We start from the raw sequence: 24,062 nt of genomic DNA on the forward strand, positions 1-24,062 counted from the left end.
GCAGATATTCGGGTACTCAAGCTGTACGTTTTCCGTTGTGGCCAAAGTCGTCGTCATGCTCCGACGAATTCCAATTGATAACAGGAGCCCTCACAGCGTATGTTCTGCTTGCTCGTGAAAGTATGTGAAGGCTGGATCTGATGGTGGCGTAGTTTGAAAGAGAGCTCGAATTCCTTTTCCTATAAGCCAAGGTGCGCGGAGGGAAGCCGAAAAAGTTTCAGGGGGGGTTGCTATATGACTCGGCCAGCAATCTACCTCTTTCTCGATGCCAGGGCCTATGCGCCCTTTTTCCAAGCGAAGAAGTCGTAAAACACCCCTCTATCTCGAAAACATTCGTTCAGGGAGTACCGGTTGTTCCGGCGCCAACCAACTCTTACAAGACGGTGGAGGGAAGCATGGGAAAATGAAAAAAAAAAGGTGGAGGGTTAACTTTAATAAAACGAGAATTGCTCATCGTCGCTCGTCTGCTATCCTGACAAAATTATCAGAGTTCTCGCACTTTTATATACGCACGGTGTGTTCGCTATTCACGTCTCGTTGAAGCGATAGGCTGTACGAATGTTACTTAGTCTACTGCAGCGGCTATCGTGTATACGGGAGCGCTTTGTAGAATTACGCCAGATCACGTAGTAAAAAGTTACCCACTAGCCTTACTTCGCATAATAGTACACTATGCTCGTATCGAAAAGGTTGCATCCAGGAAAATTTCCAATTTTTATAGAGTACTTTATTGCTTATAGTGAAACCCGTTCTGTACTTAATACAGTCCAAAATCTCCAATTCTTCTCCAGGATAAAACAATGCACACAAATAAACATGGATGACTTCCTGACGGCACATCACGAAATGGGACACGTGGAATACTACCTCAAGTACTCCAAGCAGCACATCGTCTTTCGGAGAGGAGCCAATCCAGGTAAGCCATTTTCTTTGCAATCATTACAGCAAAAACCATAGGCAGATATAAACAACGCGATTGCATGAAGCAGTTGGTTTCTTTGCGGTAAAACATTTTCGCACCTCGGAGCCAACGATCTGCATTATATGTAACAAAATTATTTAATAAAACTGTCCTGAGGGTTTTTTTTAAGTATGTACTAGAGTTCTGGAGTGTGTTTTAAACCTTAACCAGTATCTGTATCTGCGCACAGAGTTGGCCAAACGTAGAATGTTGCCACATCTTCCAGCCGCTTGGCCGCTCTACTTATGCTTAGTTGGAAATGGTCGCCTTTTTTAGCATTGTCCATGTATTTTAGAACATATCTCACCAACTCACTTTAGCAGGAATGAATCTTCCAAAGTATTAGGGAACTGTTTCTGTGATCAGCTTTATTTATCATATTCCCCTTCACAATAGCCCTTTATACACCGAGACTAGGCAAGCGCGCGTTAGACCCTTGGAGCAAAGCACCAAAATTCGTCCTTCCAAAGGGGCTTTAGACGTCGGGAAGCAGACGATAAAGGCGACACAGTAATGGTAATAATGGTGCCCACAACGCGAAATGAGCTCTTGCACCTCATGCCAAACCTAATTAAGATATACATGAGCCCATTTAGTCATGTATCTCCGAGTCATCAATAAAGTGCCATAATCAATCATCCCTTCATGAAACTTTTGTAATGCGATAGAAGTTAAATGGACAGTGTCGGCTGGTTTTAGCCATTGCAGCCGCTGCCGTCACACACTGAAAAGATGTGCTAGGCTCCTCTTTCTTGGGAGCGAGCATCACCTTTTCCGCCGGGGTCTTCTGGGTGCGTGCTTACCTCGTGAGCGAACAGCAAAAAAAAAGGGGGGGGGGGGTGGAGGGCTTCTAGTTGCCGCCCTATCGATGCAACAATCAGCTTGTGGCTCTTGCCCCACAGACGCAAGAGCTTCTAGGGCTGCGCTCTCGACAAGAAAAAATGGTTCCAAAAATGTACCTGTAGCGGCGGTCGTCCCCAAGCAGATGCGCTCTACACATCAAAAATTCTAACACCGGCGAACACGACGTATAGCCCTTAGTACCAGCATGCGCTGCCCACTGGAGGCACTTCTCATCAACGACGTCACTACGCACAAACCTTGTTGTGGTCATCTACTGTCGCCGTGCCACAAGAAACTTGGTTACTGTTGTGTCCCAAACCACCCTTGGTTTCGAGCGAGCCTCCGAGCAGTACACAATGAAGCAGTGCAGATCGGTTGGAAACAACTCCGGTAATTAGGACTCCTCCTCTTCCTCCTCCTTCTTCCCCCGCTCAACACAACGATCCGCCGCTCGCTTACCCCCGGCAGTTCGGCGGCCGCTTCCAGCTGAGTAGGAATAAAACAAGTTTTAACAGTTACAACTCCCCTATGCCTTTTCACTACCGTTCCAGGAGTACGTGTACGACAAATTCGGACATAACAGTGGCGACGAGGAAGTGGATTTGGACCTGCTTGAGGCAACGCTCTTGACAAGCAATTCATGGTTACGCACGGGCTCCAGAATCAGCTACCCGAATTCACCGGCTCATCATGGTCATCGTGGTTTGGACGCGTGCAAATTTACTTCGAGGCTAACAACGTCACTAATGCAGCAATAAAGAGAGCCAACCTGCTAACGCTGTGTGGGCAGCAGACATATGACACAGTCTGTACCCTGATTCAGTCACGCACTCCAGCAACTGTCGTCGACTACGAAGACATTGTAGCTGCGCAGCGAAAGCACTATGATCCAAGGATATCGGAGGTCTACAGCTAAGCCCGCTTTCAACGGCGAGATCAACTGGAAGGCAAAACAGTGAGCGATTACATGGCGGCTCTTAAAAAACTCGCCGCTCACTGCAATTTTGGTATGCCAACCATAGAAACTTCAGCTACTGCGCAAGAGGTAAGATTGACTACTACGCCTGCTAACATCCCTTTTCTCCCCTTGGACGTTATGTTCCGGGACCTTTTTCTGTGTCTTCTGCGTGACGAAGGCCTACAACAACGCATGTTCGCAGATACGGGTCTCACATTCTCCAAAGCCTATGATATCACCAAGCGAGCGGAGAGCGCCGGTCACCAGCAGAGGGACATCCGAGGGAACGTCGAGCCAGAGCACCACACCAGCCAGCAGCCAAGCCTTTCTGCTACCACGGTCCACTAAAGCAAAAAAAACAGCACTGTTGGCGATGCGATGACATGCACGATTCCCAGGTATGCCGATTCCAGACAATTACGTGCATTTCTCGTCAAAAATGGGGACACATCAAAAAGGTATGCATAACCAAGCGCAAACAGGCTAGGCCGAAGGGTTCCGTGCAACGTAACCACAATATCGACACTCAAGAGGGCCAGACACAAGATAGCACAGCGAGAACACCAGTAATGTCAGCTGCTGTATATGACTTAAACACCGTTGCAAATCTCGGCACAAGACCAATGATAATGACAGAAATCGTAGTACACCATCACCCCATCAAGTTTGAGGTGGATTCTAGAGCAGCATGCACGCTCATCGGTGAAGACACTTTTCAAGCTACTTGGAGTGAGAACGCACCAACGTTCCAGCAAGCGGCACGCAGCTGAGAACGTGGTAAGGACATTCCCTTCCACTACTGGATTTTGCACACGTAGAGGTCTACTACAACGGCCAGACCCACCATCTGCCATTGCTAGTCGTCCAGGGCTTTGGATTAAGCCTTTTAGGTCGAAATTGGTTCACCTCTCTTGGAGTGGCCGTTGGCGGAGTTAACCATGCATCAAGCTATCCGTCAGTAGAGCAGCTCCAAGAAAAGTACAACGCGTTTTTTTCGGAAAAATACCAGGAGGCCATTTGCCTTTAGACACACTGAAGCTGCAAGAAGATGCAACGCCGAATTTTTTAAAACCTAGGTGAGTACCTTTTGCTCTACGAACGTCATTCGAGAATGAGCTTGACCGATTGCAGGAGCAGGGGATCATCGAATTGACGCAACATTTAGAATGGGCTACACCAATCATTGTCGTCCGAAAGAAGAACGGTACCCAACGCCTCTGCGGAGACTACCGGAGTACCGTCAATCTATCTACAAAGGCGTCATCCTACCCACTGCCGACATCGGAAGAGGTTCTTAGCATGCTTCGGTGTGGAAAAATTTTCAGCACCTTGGATTTGACACAAGCCTACTAGCAATTGAAGGTGAGACCATCAATACCCGAACTGCTCGCGCTGAGCACCAGTGAGGGTCTCTATAAAGTGAAAAGGCTACCATTCAGCATAGCTGCCGCACCAGCGATGTTCCAGAAATTCATAGAGCTTAGCGGGATCTCTAGAGTTTGCGTCTTCTGAGATGATGTTGTTCTCGGAGGCGCCTCCAATGAAGATCACGCAGGACGTTTGGAGCTCATTCTTGAAAAGATATCAAAAGCTAACTTGCACATCAGCAAGAAAAATTGCGTTTTTGCGGTGCCTGAAGTGAAGTTTCGTGGACATCAGATTGACGCACAGGGTATTCACCCCACTGAAGACACAGTGCGAGCAATCACTGAAGCACGATCGCCTACTAACAAACAAAAATTGGAGTCGTTCTTAGGACTATTAACGTTTTACGACCGCTTCTTAGAACATCGAGCTACAGTGGCCAACTATCTATACGAGTTAGTGCAGAAAGAGTCCAATGGACTTGGTCGCCACGCCAACAAGAGTCGTTCCTTGCCTTTAAGGAACTGCTACGGAAGTCTACTGTTCTGCGACATTACGATGAAAGGAGGCTCTTCTGCTAGCCTGTGACGCATCACTATACGGAGTGGTGGCAGTTCTCTCCCAAGCTGAAGACCATGGACGGGAAGCGCCGATCGCTTTCGCATCGTGCACCCTATGGCGGGCAGAGAGAAATTATTCCCAGCTAGACAAAGAGGGACTTGCCATTGTCTACCCAGCAGACCCCTCTCGACAATATATTATTGGTAGAAAAGTGACCTTCATAACTGATCACCGGCCTTTATTGGATATTGTGGGCCCCCAGAAACCAATACTGCAGACATTGTCACCGCGGATGACACGATGGTGTATTAATAAGTCGGTGTACGATTATCAACTCCTACAACACACTGGCAAAAACACCAGAACGCCGACGCGCTAAGCCGCCTACCGCGAGACACCACAATAGACGAACCACCCCCAGCAGGTGATATACTTATGTTCGAAACGCTGCCGAACCCTCTGCTAACGGCTGACACGATAGCGGCATCATCGCAGAAGTGCACCGACTTCAAGGAAGTCTACGCAGCTATACAGGAAGGCTACGTACATAAGCTAAAAGGTGAACACTTCAACGCTTACCGCAAGCGAGCTACGAAGTTGAACACCCATCACGGCTGCGTCCCATTGGGATCAAGAATGGGGATTCCTATGCAACTTTGCGAACAATCATTTTCCACGCAGGTCATCAAGGCATTGTTGCGATGAAGAAGTGTGCCAGTAATTACATGTGGTGGCCGGGTATTGACCAGCCATCGAATCAACAGTTCACGATTTCCAGCCTTGCCAATGCAACTACAAAGCCTCACCAAGAGCTCTTATACCAAAACTGGAAAAACCAGAAATGACTTGGCACACCCTGCATATTGACCTTGCTGGACCCATCGAAGGATGTTCATTCCTGGTAGTTTTTGACGCATACATCAAATGGCTGGAGGTAAAACAAGTGGCCACAACGATATCGGTGGCAGTTATCGACACTATGCGGTCGTTGTTTGCAACGTTCGGACTACCGCGCAAAGTTGTCTTCGACAACAGCACTTCATTTGTGTCCACGGAGATTCTCAAGTTTCATAGAGACAACGGCGTCTCGTCTATTAAGTCAGCTCCATACCAACCGGCGACCAACGGGCAAGCCAAGCGCTACGTGGCAGAGCTCAAACACTCCCTCGCTAAAGATCAGATTGGGACAATGCAACGCCACGATGCACGCCTTCTCTTCAGACAGATCAACGCGCTTAAAAGCTCTACAGGGGCAACGCCAGCGAAACTGATGTTTGGCTGAGAAATGCAAAACCAGCTGACAGCTTTTGTCGCGGCGCCTTCGGTGAAGTCATTGTTCGAGGAAGAAAAGCTCGTGCGTAGCAGGAGAATTGAGCACCGTCACTTCAACCCAGCCATGCCCGTCATTTTAGCTGAGGAGCCTGGCTGGGTTAAAGGGACGGTGCTCAAACAAACAGGTTTGCGGTCATGTCCCGCGGACATCGGCGGTAAGGCCACACGCCACCGCCTTAATCAGCTACCTCGCCCAGGTAGTTCGTCAAGGGAAGCTTCCATTTAAGCAGGCACCCCGACAGCGGCTTCGTCCCACTCAGCCTGGCATCTGGCACCGAATTAAGTGGCGCCGCGGCCGACTAACACTGAACACAAGGGAAATGACAACCATCGAGCCGAGGTTCCTCTTCCCCCTGAGCATCAAGACGACAACGGCAGCCCCCAGATCGCTTCCAAGCCACCATCTAAGCAGGGAGGAGATGTAGGGTCCCAAACCACCCCTACGTTTCAAGCGAGCATTCGAGCGGTACACAATGAAGCGGTGGGTGCCGGTTGCGAACGACTCCAGTCATTAGGACTCCTCGTCTTCCTCCTCCTCCGTCTATCGCTCGACACAATGATACACCACTCGCTTACACACGACAGTTCGGCAGCCGCCTCTGTCTGAATAAGAAGAAATCAAGTTTTAACCATTGAAGCTTGCTTGCCTATGCCTTTTCACTACCGTTCCAAGAATACGTTTATGCGACGACGACAACCACGGACATGCCCCGCCGTGGTGGTCTAGTAGCTAAGGTACTCGGCTGCTGACCCGCAGGTTGCGGGTTCAAATCCCGGCTGCGGCGGCTGCATTTCCGATGGAGGCGGAAATGTCGTAGGCCCGTGTGCTCAGATTTGGGCGCATGTTAAAGAACCCCAGGTGGTCAAAATTTCCGGAGTCCTCCACTACGGCGTCTCTCATAATCATATGGTGGTTTTGGGACGTTAAACCCCACAAATCAATCATCACAACCACGGACATAACAGTTACTTAGCAAGCGCATGTTTACTACTGTTATTTTGCTCTTAAAATGCTTCCCTTGCTTCGTAAAACATTCGAATATGCTGCTATCGCATTCATTGCTTCGCTCTTTTGACTAAACTGACTTTATTCTTGTGAGCCCCACCACGGTGGTATAGTGACTTAGCTGCTGACCTACATGTCGTGAAATCAAATCCCGGCAGCGGAGGCTGCATTTTCGGAGGAGGCAAAGATGTTGTATGCCCGTATTCTCCACTTTTGGCGCACGTTAAAAAACCCTAGGAAGTCGAAATTTGCCGAACCCTCCACTACGGCGTCGCTCATATCCATATTGTGGTTGTCGGACCTTAAACTCCACATACATAGAGCATCTTTTTTTTTTGCATGGCGACAGAAGGGCATCATTTGGCGACCGGTACACTAGGTAGTTAGGAAATGGGAAAGGCCTTGCGAACTTTTCTGGCTAACCTCCCTGTCCTTCCTCATTTATTCCTCCTCCCTGCGAACTTTCGTGTTACGTTTTTTTGTGGACTTTAAAATTCACCATCAACAGCACCGACAAATACGACCGTAAAAGGTTATTAGCTTAGGCACACTGTAACAGTCTTTGATATAAACAAGTGAAGCTATAGATCACTCGGGAAGAAGCTTGACCGCCGTGTAAGAAACGGTTGAACAGGTGATGATGTTCCTAAGAATGCTGGAAGCATAGTATACGTATGTGCTGAGGCTGCATGATGAAATTTTCATGTGAACGTAAGTGTCTTGTAGCCATGCATTCTGCTCAATCCTACACTATTGGTAACAAGTGCCACTGAAGGCGTATACTTTCGTTGAGACCACAGTGAGGCTGTCGCTCTCGGTACGACTGAAGTACACCAAGAACAAGAGTGTAGCGTCAAAACATGCATCAACACAGTTGATATCTCTAATCGTCATATAATGCCAAAGCTGAAGTTAGAATGCTGATGAGTTATATGGCTTAATTAAAACAGGCATTTCTACTGCGCAGATTGGTTAACCTAGAGAAGGCGCTAAACCAAACGGTTTGTGATCACGAGAAAAAATTCGCCAGTGCGCCTTCGTATCATTCGAGAGAATGTAGAAACCAAACTCTTCCGAACTCATGTTACAAAAAAAAAGTAAAATGCTTGCCGTGAGTTGCTGTACACGTAACTGTCACAGTTTTTGAAGCCACTAAAGAGAAGTTTGATCTGGGCGTTGTCACGCGCGTCTGCTTATTCCGGCATGGTTATCATGGCTTAAAATCAGCATTAGCCAGCGGTTAGCCCGCACTGGTCCACGTTAGCTAAGAGCCATAAGCAGTTAAACTTCAATCACGCCATAGGCTTCGCACGCAAACTGTACAGTGCTTTACCTGCAGACTCCATATTATTTCCCATAATATTGATATATAACAGCCGCTAAGCACGGCTGCACGAAAGAGGAGGACGAAGAGAGCTTTGTTTGATGCTGGTCTGGCACCATCTTGCTCGTCGAGTTTTTTGCGCTGTAAATAGATCATTAAACAAGTTACTCTTAACATCATTGGCGGAGGTGGACGACCCCCGTACCTCGATGGAGACGCGCAGCGGTCGCACCATCGGCGACCTTTCGACTGCTTCGGCTGCTGGTACTTCCTCTACGCCGCCTTCATCAGTCCAAGCCACCACCTACGTCACACTCCCGCACCTCCGGGATCCCGGAACTATCTCCGGTGATGGTACGATCGATCTTGACACTTGGCTAAATCGGTACGAGCGCGTCAGTGCTACTCACCGCTAGGATCCCACGCTCATGCTCGCCAACGTGCTTTTCTACCTGAACGGCACTCCCCGAACATGGTTTGAAAGCCACGAAACCAACATAATGATCTGGGATCTCTTCAAAGAAAAGATACGTGACCTGTTTGGCGATTCATCTGGTCGTCAGCTCGCTGCGAGGAAGACTCTTGCCACACGGGCCCAGTCTTCTACCGAATCGTACGTCTCCTATATTCTTGACGTCTTGGCCCTTTGTTCCAAGGCCGACCAGTGTATGTCGGAAGACGAAAAGGTTAACCACGTCGCGAAAGGCATTGCTGACCATGCTTTCAACCTGCTGATTTTCGAACAACGTCTGGAGCATCGACACAATCCTTAAAGAATGCCGACGTCTCGAACAAGCTAAAGCTCGCCGCGTAGCCCAAAGCATCCTGCGCCTTCGGAACACAGCGGCCACTTCTTCGTGTGACGACGCCTTCCACCAGGCCCCTCGATGTGACAACCTTACATGCATCATTCATTGAGAGGTCGGGGCAACACAACCGGTAGCCACGCCATTACCGACGCCTGCGCCTTCCCCGACCACGATCTCTTTAATACAAGCGGTCATTCGTGAATAGCTATCGAATGTCGGCCTACATCTTTTCCCTACCGTATACTCTGCTGAGCCTTTTTATCGTACCCCTTCTGCTCGTCGCATACAACTCAATCCGCGCATGGCACACTCTTGATGACCGGCCCATGTGTTTTAACTGTCGACGCGTTGGTCATATCGCTCGTCACTGCCGCAGCCGCTGTGCTCCACCGTCCCATTATGCACCTCAGTATCACGCCACTTCTGTTCGCCAGTCGTCCCCATCACTTTATCTATCAACGCCGATCACATTTTCCGCTCTAGCAGCACCTCTGAGCAGACCTCGCTACGACCGGTCACCGTCCCCTGCTCGTCGTCAGTTCTGGTCGCCCCGACAACGCCATGCTGCCTCCCCGACCTATTCGCAGCACCTCCGACCGGAAAACTAGGCCGTGCCGCTTCTGGAGGTGGAGTTGCGTTGAAGACCTTCGTAAGAAATCCTCGAACAACGTTAACAACGAACCGGAACCTTTTGGACGTCACTGTCGACAATGTTCGTGTCAGTGTATTGATAGATACTGGCGCGCATGTGTCCATTATGAGTGCTAACCTTCGCCGCCGACTTAGAAAAGTTGTCACGCCCGCCCTCAACCGAGCCGTACGAGTCGCGGATGGAGGAATTGCCGCAATTCTTGGCATGTGCTCAGCGCGAGTGTCTATTGGGGAGAGAAGCACTGTCGTTCTTTTCGCCGTTATCGAACATTGCCCTCATAAACTCATTCTCGGTATGGATTTTCTAGCCACACACTCTGCCCTCATAGACTGTTCAGCTGGCTCTCTCAATCTCAATTTACCCCTTTTTACCGACCCGACCAGCCCACTGCAAACCTGCCTCTGTTGCATTGATTTTACGCGCCTCCCTCCTAACTGTGTCACATATGTCGACTTATCCTCCACGCCGCCTGTACCTGATGGCGGTTACATGGTGGCACCGATTCCTGCCGTGATGCTTACGCATGGGGCTGCTGTGCCGCATATGATTCTGACGATTACGAGAAACCGCACCTTCCTTTCACTGGTCAACTTTTCACTCACCCCCAAGTTCTGCCACAAGGTATCTCCCTGGTCAAAATTACCGCTCACCAAGATGACCATGTCCAGCCTTTCAGAGTTGACGATTGCTGCAGCTCAGTCAGTGGTTCCACTCCTTCACGTTCTTCGGGCGCCGACATCGAGCAAATAGTGTCATCGGACCTCACGTCTGAGGAAGCTGCAGTGCGTTGCCACGTTCTTGAGTGCTATCGTAGCATTTTCGACTTTGCCAGCAGCTCTTTAGGCTAAAAGGCTATTGTCACCCATCGCATAAATACTGGCCATGCAACTCCCATTCACCGACGCCCCTACCGTGTGTCTGCGTCGGAGCGTGCAATATTACAACATGAAGTCGGCAAAATGCTTGCGAAAAACATTATCGAGCCTTCATGCAGCCCCTGGGCTTCTCCAGTCGTCCTTGTTAAAAAGAAAGATGGAACATGGCGCTTTTGTGTCGATTACCACCACCTTAACAAAATTACCAAAAAAGAAGTTTATCCTTTACCTCGCATCGACGACGCCATCGACTGCCTGTACGGTGCCACTTATTTTTCAACTATTGACCTTCGGTCAGGGTACTGGCAGATAGCCGTGGACGAGATGGACCACGAGAAGACCGCATTCATCACACCTGTAGGTTTTTATTAGTTTAAGGTGATGCCCTTTGGTCTCTGCAATACACCAGCCACATTTGAAAGAATGATGGACTCATTGTTCCAAGGGTTGAAATGATCCACCTGCTTGTGTTACCTTGACGATGTTATTGTCTTTTCGCCTACATTCGACACGCATATTGATCGTTTGTCAGCTATCCTGGACAATTTTCGTCGAGCCGGACTACAGCTTAACGCCTCAAAGTGCCACTTCGCTCGTCGTCAAATTTCCGTGCTCGGTCACCTTGTCGATGCCCAAGGCGTGCATCTAGACCCAGAGAAAATTGGCGCAGTCACAAACTTTCCCGTTTCAAAAACCTCAAAGGATGTCTGCAGTTTTGTGGGGTTGTGCTCATATTTCAGACGCTTTGTTAAGGACTTTGCGACCATTGCACGCCCCCTTACAGACCTCTTGAAGAAAGACCCCTCGTTTATCTGGGGCCATAACCAAGCGTCATCGTTTTCGCAAATTACGACACTGCTTACCACGCCACCAATCTTGGCTCACTTTGATCCACTAGCCCCAACCGAGGTTCACACGGACGCCAGTGGACATGGCATAGGAGCTGTGCTATTGCAGCAATAACGGGGACACGACCGTGTTATAGCCTACGCAAGTCGACTGCTATCTCCAGCCAAGCGCAACTCTTCCATCACGGAGCGCGAGTGCCTCGCCCTTTTATGGGCAGTCGCCAAGTTTCGCCCATACCTGCACATGCGCTCATTCCGTGTTGTCACGGATCATCACGCGCTCTGCTGGCTAGCCTCCCTGAAGGACCCCATGGGACGTCTCGCTCGTTCGGCTCTACGCCTTGAAGAGTACACGTTCTCTGTAATGTAAAAAACAGGGCAATTACATCAGGATGCAGATTGTTTATCCCGCTACTCTGTTGACGAAGCAACCGATACTGACGCTATCACGGACGTTTTTTCCGTGTCGCAGCTGTTGAACATTGGCGAAGAGCAACGTCGGGATGCTTCTTTACGAGCCATCATTGACAAACTGGAGTCAACGCCTCGCGACCCGTCCCTACGAATGTTTTTGGTGAAAGACGAAATCCTATATCGCTGTAACCTTGAATCCTTCGGATCAGACTTACGTCGTGTCATCCCAGCACACCTGCGTTCCACTGTCATGCATCAACTTCATGACGCTCCCGAGACAGGCCATTTGGGCGTTTCTCGCACATACGATTGGGTACGATGTCGGTTTTAGATGCGGAGCATCTTATACTCGCGCCTTGTAGTGCGCCGTCCGCACCGCTTCTCGAACATTCGACAGCTGACGCGCGCGCATGCGCCGTCGCGCCGTCGCCCACTCTTCCACCATCTGTGCATCCCTTCCTCCTCTACACACCGCGCGCGCTTCACTCCTCCACCATCTGTGCACCCTTCCTCCTCTACACACCGCGCTCGACATCTACAATTCTCCTGATTCTCCAGTGGACGCGCATGTGGCGTCGCGCTTCGAGAACATTCAACAGCTGACAGTGCATGCGCCTTCGTGCTGTATATATACTCAAGGTCGGCGCTCGCTCGCTCAGTTGCCGCTCGTCGGTTGGTTTGTACGGCGCGTCGACGTCCAAGGTCGCGGTGAAATGAATTCCAACGAATCCACAAACACAATGATCGACGTCCCTTCGACCAGCGCCGCCCTTTCGCATACGTGTGTACGTGTTCACTCATTTAACACCCCCTCCTACAACCACGTTAACCAATTTAGCCATCGACCCAAGTAAGTCGCAATTTAACACCCTATTTCACAACCACGTTAACCAATTTAGCCATCGACCCAAGTAAGTCGCACTTTAACACCCCGTTAACCAATTATATGGTCCGCATCCTCCTCAGTGTTCCCCCGAGGGAAGCTGCGGGCAATTTTTTTTTTTTGGCCTGGACTTGCCCGCTCTGTTCGACGCTATGTCGCCGCTTGGGAGCCCTGTAAGCGTCGCAAAACGCCATCTGCCCTCCCAGCCGGCTACCTTCAGCCGATCGATGTTCCCAACGAGCCTTTCTTTCGAGTTGGTCTCGACCTGTTGGGCCCTTTTCCACTCTCCACAGCCGGAAATAAATGGATTGCTGTTGCCACGGACTATGCGACGCGGTACGCAATCACACGAGCACTCCCGACCAGCTGCGCTTGCGACGTTGCGGACTTTTTGCTGTACGACATAATATTGATGCAAGGTGCTCACTTCAACTTCTCACCGACCGTGGCCGCACGTTCTTATCAGCTATCGTTCATGAAATCCTGTGGTCTTGCGATACCAAGCACAAATTTACTACTTCCTACCATCCCCAGTCAAATGGCCTCACGGAGCGCCTTAACAGGACCCTAACCGATATGCTTGCGAAATACGTTGCGCCAGACCACCATGATTTGGACATTCATTTGCCATTTGTGACGTTCGCCTACAATTCATCTCGTCACAACACTGCCGGCTATTCGCCCTTTTATCTACCATATGGCCGGGACCCAACTCTACCCTTAGACACTTTACTACCTGCGGCCACTGAATATGCTGGGGAAGGCATTGCCCACGCCAACCACGCAAGTCAAGTCACCCGTAACCATCTACAGGCTTCACAGGCGCGTCAACAACAGCTCTACAATTCTCACCATAGGGATGTGCACTCTGCTCCGGGTTCTCTCGTGCTCCTCTGGTCACCTACTCGGCGTGTAGGACTGTCTGAAAAACTGTTGTTGCCCTACACTGAACCATACCGTATCGTTCGCCTAGTGACAGACGTCACGTACGAGTTTGTTCCAACCGATCCAACAAAGTCATCGTCAGCTCCGAGCGACACAGTTCACGTGGCTCGGCTAAAGCCCTATTACTCCCCTTAGACATCATCTGCGTAAATGTAGCACCGGGACGGTGCTTTTACCGCCGGGGTTATGATACATAACAGCCGCTAAACACGGCTGCACGAAAGAGGAGGACGAAGAGAGTTTTGTTTGATGCTGCTCTTGCGCCATCTTGCTCGTCGAGTTCTTTGCGCTATAAATAGATCATTAAACAAGTCACTCGTAACATGATTCTTCGTACTCTAAATGTCACAGTTTTGTCGCAAGGGAAAAGGAATTAAGGAGATAGCAACAAACCAAAAAGGTTTGAACAAAGTCAGACAGGTGCCTCATTTTCACTAACCACACGTCGCTTAACAGGAAAAAACAAAAACAAAACGCTGGCGTAACAATACAAGTTTGCTGCAACAAACCAAGCTGCCTTCGTGCTGTCCATGGATTCAACGCAAATTCTGCCATAAGAACACAATGCATGCGAAGGCATGAGTCATTTGCTGATGCCTTTAAAAGCAATACTGAGTACGCGTATGCCAGCGACCACATGCGGTCGGTCGACTGTACAATGTTTACGCCGGAGCCACACGGCCTCCCACTGAGACCTTTCTATGCAGCTCTCGTGCGAGCTTCAGGTGATGGCGTGCAAAATGCGCATGGAGAGGTCCTAGGTGAGGAGCGCGAAAGTTGTGCCGGCCGTGCTTTTCGATGGCAACGGTGTGCTTTCCCTCCCACACAGGGCATACCAGCCGTAGTATAGTGTTGCCGTTTGGAACTTTATACTAAAAATTAGGGTGACCACGATGGCAGCAATGCGCCTGGAGTGGCCACATAATAGCTGTCGCCAAAAGATAGAAACAGAGAGGCCAGTCTAAGTTCTTTAAAGCAGCCAGATGTAATCATATATTTTTTTCAATCAAAATATGCTTTTCCCCACCAGATTCAACGAAATTTCTGTAAACATGCATGAAAATTCGGTTTCTTCATATCCACAATCCTTTTTTATCTTTTTGTTGTTTTATTTCTAGGAATTAGAGAACGACGTATCATGGTGCCATTACAAATAAAAATTGATGCCTATCGCACTGGTGAACTCGCCCCACATGCATGACGAAAACTTTCTTTTTTGTTACTTTCATAAACGCAGCCACGACGTTTCATACAGTTCAGGATATTTGCTGGTTCGGCTAGTTGATGCATACTTAGTAAAGTACTTGCGAAGAATTTTTTTTCCGAAATAAATGGCAGTTAGTGCCATGTCTCAGCTCTCTGTCTCTGTTTTACTGCTCTGTCGTTTAAGATTTCGGCATTTTGTGGCTTCTGAAGTTTCATAGAGTTTTTCATTGATTTAGGCAATCGGTTAATAGATGGTCGCTTATTTATAAATATATTAATGATTGTTTGCATGGGCGTGCATCGATGCGCACTGATACAATTTCTTAAGAATATTTATCTGCAACGTACACGAGCCATGGAGCTGCAGCAAGAACTTTATGAAATGCCCAGAAATGCCCACAGTATGTTGGCTGATGGTGATTTGAGCGCTAGCAAAATTTAGTTAAAGAAGGTTTGTTCATTTTTTTTCATTCCGGTCACCAAAACTTACAATACTTTTGAGACGCCAACAGTGTATGTTGATGCTTAGTGACATCACATGCCTCTTTTCCACACCACTAGGTTTTCACGAAGCCATTGGAGACACGATTTCTCTTTCTGTGGCAACGCCGAAGCACTTGAAAGCGGTCGGCCTCCTAAAGCACAGGTGGGAGGATTACGGTAAGTAAACAATATACATTGTATATGTTCTACAATTGATGATAGTCGATGATATGGCAACTGCTGTTCTTGCTCATACGGCGTGATTGTTAACAATATAAACAACAAGCAGAATATACAAGCCACGTGCTGTAAATTAGGACTCTGCCCTTTCGCCTATTTGTTTTTTTTTCTTCGTGCTCTTTCACAGAGACGGACATCAACTACTTGTTTAGCATCGCACTAGATAAAGTGGCCTTCCTTCCATCCGCCTACGCCTACGATCTATGGAGATGGAATGTGTTCAAGGGCGTCTACTCACCTCACCAGTATAACAAGGCCTGGTGGACGCTGTTGTGAGTGTATAACACTTCTTCCCTTTCGCACATCACACAATAGAGAATTGTCTCCATTTGCGCTATTCGTGATAGCCTTTGGCCATTAGGGTGATGCTATAGTATTTGTTGATGTGTAATTGAAATGACGAAGCGAAAGCTAGAACGATGTAGAATTACAATCTGTTGTAATTTAAGGAAAGACCAGCCCATCGACGAGACAAATAACGGCCGTCACTCATAGTCGCAGGGAGACGAATTCAGAATACTGTTTGAGCATTTCAATCTATTCATTTATCATCATCCTATTGCAGATCGTGTTGGCAAAAACGGTTGGAGCAAAGCGTAACCCACACGTACGCGTGCAAGGCACAATTTAAAGATAAACACAAGTCTAACGAAAAGGAACATTTAGCGCAAAAACGAAAGCATTACTTAGAATATACGTAGAGCACAATACCTTCGTAACAGTGAAGTGATAACATGGGGAAGAACGTTGTAGGTTTCGTTTTCTAAATTGTTCTTGAAAAAAAAAAAAAAGAACATCTTCAGAGGTCAGCCATGATAGGATAAATTGATGGGCTGGGTATCGTGCTATACCAGTATTTGGGCACATGTGTCTGTGGCACCATCTGTAGGCAGCTCCAATATCCTTCTGCTGTACTTTAAGAAGAAACAGGTGGTACAAGACATATCTGGCAAAAAAAAAGGTAGTTCCCAAAAAGGATTCCCGGTTACACGGGACGTGGACCAACCCAAACGGTTTTTTTGTAAATTGCAGTAGAAAACTACAAAGCGTTTGACGTCCCAGGACAACAGAACGGTGCCCATAAGAAACATATGGCGCCCCATTGTAAAATTTTAATCACTCTGGGAAGTCACGTTCTCTTCTGTACGTCACACTAATATTATCATAATTTCGAAGCTCTCTGCGTGATAAAAGTGGGAGCCCTTTTTCCGACTGTTAGGCTTTTTTGGTTAGTCACAATTTTTTTCGCCTCATCGGCAGGCTACCGCTATCACCGATGAAGTTCATATGTGCCAATTTTTTGAGAACGGTGTTTTCTAGTTAGAGAAAAAGTTATATATCTCCTTTATAAGCAAAGTATGGTGCACTCTCCATGAACGACTAAATTTCGTACAACTCATTTATAAAGCACTCGTTATTACATTCCAGGAAATGAAACTGAGAGATGCCCTTTTTGCGAGCTTGGGTAATCAAACTTAGTTAGCTTATATTTGTATATTTATTTATTCCGCAGTCAGTCATGTTTCATTTTTGCACAAAAATAGCCTAATGATAGGTTTCAAAAGCTCATGCAGTGTGCTTTTGGCTGGCTTCACTTTGAGAAAAGAAATATTTACAAGGAAAAATAATGACATCTTCCCAAACGAAACCCTAATGAGATGCGAAGCAGCAGCGTTGCGCATTGCGATTAGGTGGACCATTCGGTGGAGAGAGTGAGGCATTTTTGAGACGTTGGCGGTGACGTTGCCGATGACGACGATGTCGAGGATTCGCTGACGTTGGCGTTCTCCTGTCGGCGCTTCCGCTCGGCTTTCTTGGCTCGCGTCTCGTCGGTGTTTCAGCGGCGTTGAAGACGTTTGCGCTCAGCTTCCTTGACTCATGTCTGGTCTGTGTTACCCGTGCGCCGTCTCCATTCTCGAACACGATCGGCATGCTCAACTCGCACCTCGTCGGTGTCGTTGGTCTTTCACTGCTGTCCCTTGCGTTCGGCTTCTCTGGCTCGCGCCTCATCGGTGTTGCAGCAAAGACATCGCTATTCGCGAATGCGATCGGCTCTGCTAACCCTCGCAACGCTGGCGATGGCCGGGTTAGACCAAATCGCTTGGGCGCAGGTTTCGAAAAGTGAGATAGCTTTGCTTTTCGGTGGCCTCTTTATCGCCGAATAACGAGTCGAAAGTGTGCACTCGATGTGTGGTTGCGAGCAGTGAAGAAGGGGAAGTGAGAGAGAGGTGAAAGTGGTGAACGCATGGCAGGCGAGGGATAGATTCACGTCACTGCGCACTGCTAGAGAAGGAGTGACCTACTTGGCACCGCCCCAACACCTGCAACGAGGGGAGTGTGGTGCGGCGTGTTGACACGGAGACGCGGATGGACAGCGTTACACATGCTAGCCAAAGAGCTGCTTCACATCTAAAAGAATCCTTACGAAGTTTGTCCTAGAACACGGTACACCGAATGACTCGTCAAACATTATAGTGCCTTTATCAAAAACATCAGCTGCAGTCATATGCTAGTACATTGATGTTAAATCAAGACGCCTTGACTATGCAGAAGAATCAAGTGATACTGTGCGCTATGTACCTTGCCCTTTTTTACCACTAGTCCGAAGAACTGTTTGAGAGATGTTTCTCAGGGACTACAGTAATTTCCGAACTATTTATTTTCGCTTTATTTGAAGGTATAACGCCAAGATACTGCATGCTCTTTTCTAAATAGTGTCTGCAAAAAAAAACCCTATGGCTTTTATTGGTATCTTTTAAAAGCATTATTGCTGGTTTGAAGGAAAAGACTCAGATAAGGCACGCATGTTCTTATAGGAGGAGACGAACAGCAGTAAATGTGCAAGTTGCGTTCTGATGTGTTGCATGTCTAAGCAAACGGCGTGGTTACCTCGAATTAATAAAGACCAAAATGATGTCATAATAGTGGGAGCTGTTATTAGGGATGTAAGCAAGTTTAGTCCAACGATAGCCTTACGGCTTAGTAGCCCTGATTTGCTAAATGCGGAAAAGGGGATGTTACAAACGTCGGTGCTATAATTAGGGCTGTAAGCGATTGCAGTACCAAGATAGCCTGTACAATGGGCGCCTGCCAGGTCAAAGATTTAATGAGGCTCTAAATAAATTTCCTTCGCGATTAGTTGTGAGTCAGCATTCTAAACTAATTAAACTCGCAAGGGCCGTCGTGAAGGTAGAGCCAACACGAATTCTAGCGGCAGCTTTTGTGTACTGCAGCAAAGACATGTTATAAAAGATATTTTCTTCAGTTTTGTAGCGCCTCTACGCTCGTACGCTCACAAATGAACGTGATTTCCCTGATATTTTAATAGAACTAAGTTTCACTGCAACTGCAGAGGAAGCTCAGAGCCTTATATTGAAACCTATGCTGATTCCAGGGCACCTACGGTTGGCTTTCATTACACCTGCTAGGAAACGTATCGGGACCAAGGGACAAAATAAAGCACGTGCATGAGAAAAAGTGCTTTTTCCAGCAATGTCATGCTGTAATAACTGGTGGCGTCAGCTCAATGTTGCATATATTTTAACACAACAATAACTTCATTAGAATCCATCACACATTCAAATTCAAATTCAAATTATTTTATTTCCCAGAAAGAAACAAGTTTTGGAGATTTTCACTGGTTAAAAGCTGTTTATTGACAGCTTCATGAGGCCAGTGAACCCTATACAAGGCTGGTGGGACAATGACAAAGATGTGCATAAGAATAAAGACCATAAGCTATCATTACGCTACCAAACACGGTGTAAGAAAACATATATTTATATACATTACTACGAAACATACCAGCATAGCACAGATTAGATGAGCGCGAGTAAAAAAAACAAAAAAAAGACAAAAGAAAAATCTAGCAACCATAACACCGTTATTGCCAAAAATAAAATAATAAAAGTAAGAAAATTAATGACGAAATATCGGGGAAGGTGTGTACAAATTTGCACATTGTGTATGTCCTGCATCATGCAATCTACATCACATGTCAGACAAAAAATTAGGCAGACACTATGTTTGCAATATGTTTTTAATCGTATAACCTGTTCGGTAGAGCATGACCGCACACACTGAAAGAAAAATGAAATCGTACTATCGTACAGACAGCACATTTTACAACGTCAAAACGTTAACCTATATTTGCAAAAAAGGATCGTAGTTCTTTTATTGAGAAACTGTTTACGTGACTGTATTTATTGAGAATCATTGGTAGATTGTATTGCGATGTTTGATATTTGTACTCATTGCGAAACCTCGGAACAATCCAAACACCACTGCTTCTAGTTCCTAAGAAAACATTTTTTGCAGTTAGACATGCGGTGTTTTTAATGAATTGTTTAAATGAAATGGACGAGAAATAGCAGGATCGTAGAACGCGAAATATATAGATATATTCCGCTTTAATAATACCGTAGTCCCGACACACAGGTTGTGTTGACGAGAAATAGTCCAAATTAGCGACATGTCTAATAACTTATTTCTGCATGGTCTGAAGTTTCATTATGCTAGTTATGGTCGTGGTTGCCCACACCAAACTGCAGTAATTTAGTGCGAAAGAAAAAGGGCATGGTATCTTTGCAGTTTGACCTTTGCGTACATGACCGGAATTTCAAAGCTGAGCTTTCTCTTCCAGACTCCAATACCAAGGCATTTGCCCCGCAGTACCTCGATCTTGGGATGACTTTGATCCACCGTCAAAATACCACATAGCAGCAGACGTGCCTTACATAAGGTAGCAATACCTCTTAACTATATACTATATCAATCCAATAGAGAAATGTCGCTCATAAGGCCTCCTCTTTACAGGTATTTTGTGAGCACCGTCCTGCAATTCCAGTTCTATAAAGCACTCTGTGATGAAGCCAATCACGTCGGTCCACTTCATCAGTGCGACTTCTACCATTCAAAGGAAGCTGGTGCACTGTTTGGGTAGGCTTGGCCATTTCTAATTTTTGTAAATGTTTAGAACGAATGAGACATATAAAACAGAGTGTGGAAATATCTAATTTGTTCGCTTTACATTCCGACATGATTTTACTGCAAAAAAAAAGATTTTTTAGACCAAGTTGGATATATATTTCTCAATTTCACTAGTAGGGATATAGTAATTAAAACATCCGGAAACAGTTCTTGTTTTCACTAGGCATATCCGTCATTTTAAGTAAGCTAACATAAATAATATTCTCTTTATTTCACTGTGTATGCAGACAAAAGCAAAGTTTTCTAGGTTGAAGGCAACAAAGTCAGATTACCTCTGTCTGACGAATGTCTCTCCAAGCATACGTTTGCACAGGTAAAGCGGGTGAAAAAGATAAGTATCTTTTTTTTTGGAGTGTAGGCGGCATAAAAATAAAAATGAAAAATATAACAGATGTCGAAATATACACTTTAAAGTAACGCGTCACAGTCAACACTAATTTGCCCACCACAAGATAAAAAATAAGTAAAAAGTTCAGATCATGAGTAATTTTAGGTAGAAAACTAAGTACTATGCAGAAATACATTTGAAAAAAAAAAGAAAATGAGCGACTTTTACACACTCATACAAAAGTAAAATAAGCACCAAAAGGTATCTTTATAAAAGCTAGTATAATTAGGGCATGGTACAAGTAAGGAAGTAACTCTTAAATTTATCTTCACACTGCTTTGAGCAATACTTTGTTGTTAAAGTTGATAGACATATAGCTACTGTTGTGCAACATATAAGGCATTTGATATAATAAAGTGCGCTTCCCAAGGTTGTTCTGAATAATGGTAGTTGAAAATTGTCGAAGCACCAATCGTAGGGAACGTCGCTTGAGTAGCAATGGTCCATATAACTGCCAACTGTGTTTGCTACTTCATTACTGACATATGGACTGCGTTTTAGAATGTTTATTTGGTAGGCAGTAAGAGTAAGTATCCGAAGCTTGCCGAAAATTAGAGGAGTGTGTTCCCTAGATTGCAGATTTTCTATGTAGCGTACAGCTATAGTTGGTAGAACTTAGAGTCATTTCTAGACTGGCTTTCGATGTAATGCCATAAATTAAAAAGCAGTAATGTAGATGATAATGAAATAAAGAATATTATAGCTGGAGCTTCAACCAGTTAGGAACTAGGGACCCGAGTTTGTTCAAAACAGAGATCAATCGAGACGTATTGGCTTGTATTTTATTTACAAGCGGTGTTCAGCTCAAGTGCTCCTGGAGAAGTACACCTAAAATTTTAAGCAAGGGTACACGTTGGATTTCGTTATTTTCGACCACACAGAAATTTTATAGCCTTCCCACTTGTTTTTGCTCCTATATAAAATAAATTTAGTTTTACCAACGTTCAACTGTAGTTGAATAGTACCCCTATAAAGCCTGCAACACTTTTCGAAATTCAATGGCGAACAGTTCTATATATACAGGGTGTACTAGGTAAAGTTAGCCAGAGTTTAAAAATATGCGGACACATGCAATTACAACGCGACCAAATGCATGTTGCCCACTGTTGCCTGGAGGCAGATATTTTTTTGTGATCTCAAATATTCTTTAATTAGATTAGTTTAAATAACTAACTTTTTAAGAAACAAAGATGGATAAAAATTTCAATGAAAAAGTTGCACATCGGATTTCAAAATGTGCTATTAGCCAGTTTTGAACTTTTTATCTATTAGGTATTAGTGTTTTTTCCTAATTACAAATGCCCGCGAAATACAAGATATACGACGTGACAAACCCGCTCGTGCACCAGTGCGCACAATAACTCTAGTGCTCCCTAGCATTCCACATACGAACGAGCATAGCATTTTCCCCATTGTGCTGTCTCGGCAGGGCCGCAACAATGGTGGTAGCTTTATGATGAACACGCTTTGCTATTGGTCACAAAAACGATGACCACTGTGACTGCTTATCGCTGTCAAGGAACGGCGCGAGGGAAGCGTGTCGTTCGTACGTGGATCGTTAGGGAGCACTAGAATCGTCGTGCGCACTGACGCACGAGCGGGTTTGTCACGTGATAATCTTTTGTATTTTGCGGGCATTTGTAATTAGCAGAAAAGCACTAATACTTAAAAAATAAAATTTCAAAACTCTCTATTCGGATGTTTTGCAAACCTACCTGCAACTTTCACATCGAATTTTTTTATCCATCTTTGTTCCTTCAAAAGTTCGCTAATAAAACAGATCTAAATAAACAATATTTGAGAACACAAAAAGTCTGCCTAATTCCAGGCAACGGTGAGCAACATGCACTTGGTCGCGTTGTAATTGCGTCTGCCGGCATAATTTTAAACTCTGGCTCAAGTTACCTGGGACAGCCTGCATGTTCTTAGCACGTTTTGGTAGAGATAATATTATTGTACATGATGAATTGGGAGCGTTTTTTTTTCGGTGATTCAGCTTCCGAGAGAAAACCCCAGGCCTGCGCAGAAAGCGCAGCACATTGACAGTGAAAGGTGGAAGACCGGCATTTCCAGAAACAGTTGTGAACTGTTTCGGGGCTGTAGTAATACAAGTACGCTCACACATTACTGACTACGTCAGTATTCAGCACTCTTCGGAAAAGTGAGGTACCTAATACGCATTTGCAAGACATGCGTACTTTGCTCATGCGGTGGCTGTTAACGATGAATAATTTTTGTTCATCCCATTGTGATGGCTTGAAAGCATTCAGCGACCCACTCGCTACGCTATTCGTTTTCTTTTTTGTGATGCCTGGTTGTTATTGTACTCTTCTTCGACGACATATGACGCATGTTCACGCTGTGTTCCTTCCCGACATAACGCATGTGTGGGGTATTCCTGCAACAGCATTTCGAACCCAGGCATGGTTCTTTTGGAGAACACTGGGCTGTAACGGAAAGGACACAGATTCGAGCGCTTTTTCATAATGTACCCATTAGTTTTCTTATTTAAAGCAGTAGCGGTTAGAAAAACCGTCAGTGGCGGCCGCAATGGACCATAACGGTACCAAAGATGGCCCGTGTTGTGATTTTATAAAAGCTTTCATTGTGAAAATAATTGGCCCCGTATCTGCATGTTACACTGCAAATGTTGATGAAAGACGATACTCTAGCGTCTGGGGAGAGTGAACGAAACGTTTATTCGATGTTCTGCGCAAGAAAATCGGTGAATGGTATTCTGGAGGCGCTGCGTTAGAGTGTTTCGAGCGTGCGGCGGAGGCGTACGAGCGCATCAAGTCACGTCACACGTGATACATGAGCGCGATCTGTCAGGCATCTTGGAAAACGAAGTGCGCAGCGTGCGCGTTCGCCTCGGAGGTGATCAGTTGTAGAACGCAAGGCGACGGGTAGGTGCCACCATTTGTCGTCTTAGCAAAGCGTTGCCTTCTCGTGCAAGTGTTGCATGGTCATCGCAGCATGA

At 46.3% G+C, this 24,062-nt stretch overlaps 1 protein-coding gene across 1 annotated transcript in view; it reads left to right on the forward strand.

Annotated features, from left to right (window-relative positions):
- Positions 1-24,062, forward strand: part of LOC119179835 (angiotensin-converting enzyme) — a 61,459-nt gene that overhangs the window by 35,317 nt on the left and 2,080 nt on the right. The window contains exons 9-13 of the mRNA XM_037430951.2: positions 792-916; positions 15,544-15,642; positions 15,833-15,977; positions 20,348-20,446; positions 20,521-20,643. Of these exons, the coding sequence (XP_037286848.2) occupies positions 792-916; positions 15,544-15,642; positions 15,833-15,977; positions 20,348-20,446; positions 20,521-20,643 (591 nt within the window). The remainder of the gene's footprint in view (positions 1-791; positions 917-15,543; positions 15,643-15,832; positions 15,978-20,347; positions 20,447-20,520; positions 20,644-24,062) is intronic.

Source organism: Rhipicephalus microplus, chromosome 7, assembly GCF_043290135.1.
Source record: "Rhipicephalus microplus isolate Deutch F79 chromosome 7, USDA_Rmic, whole genome shotgun sequence".
NCBI lineage: Eukaryota > Metazoa > Arthropoda > Arachnida > Ixodida > Ixodidae > Rhipicephalus > Rhipicephalus microplus.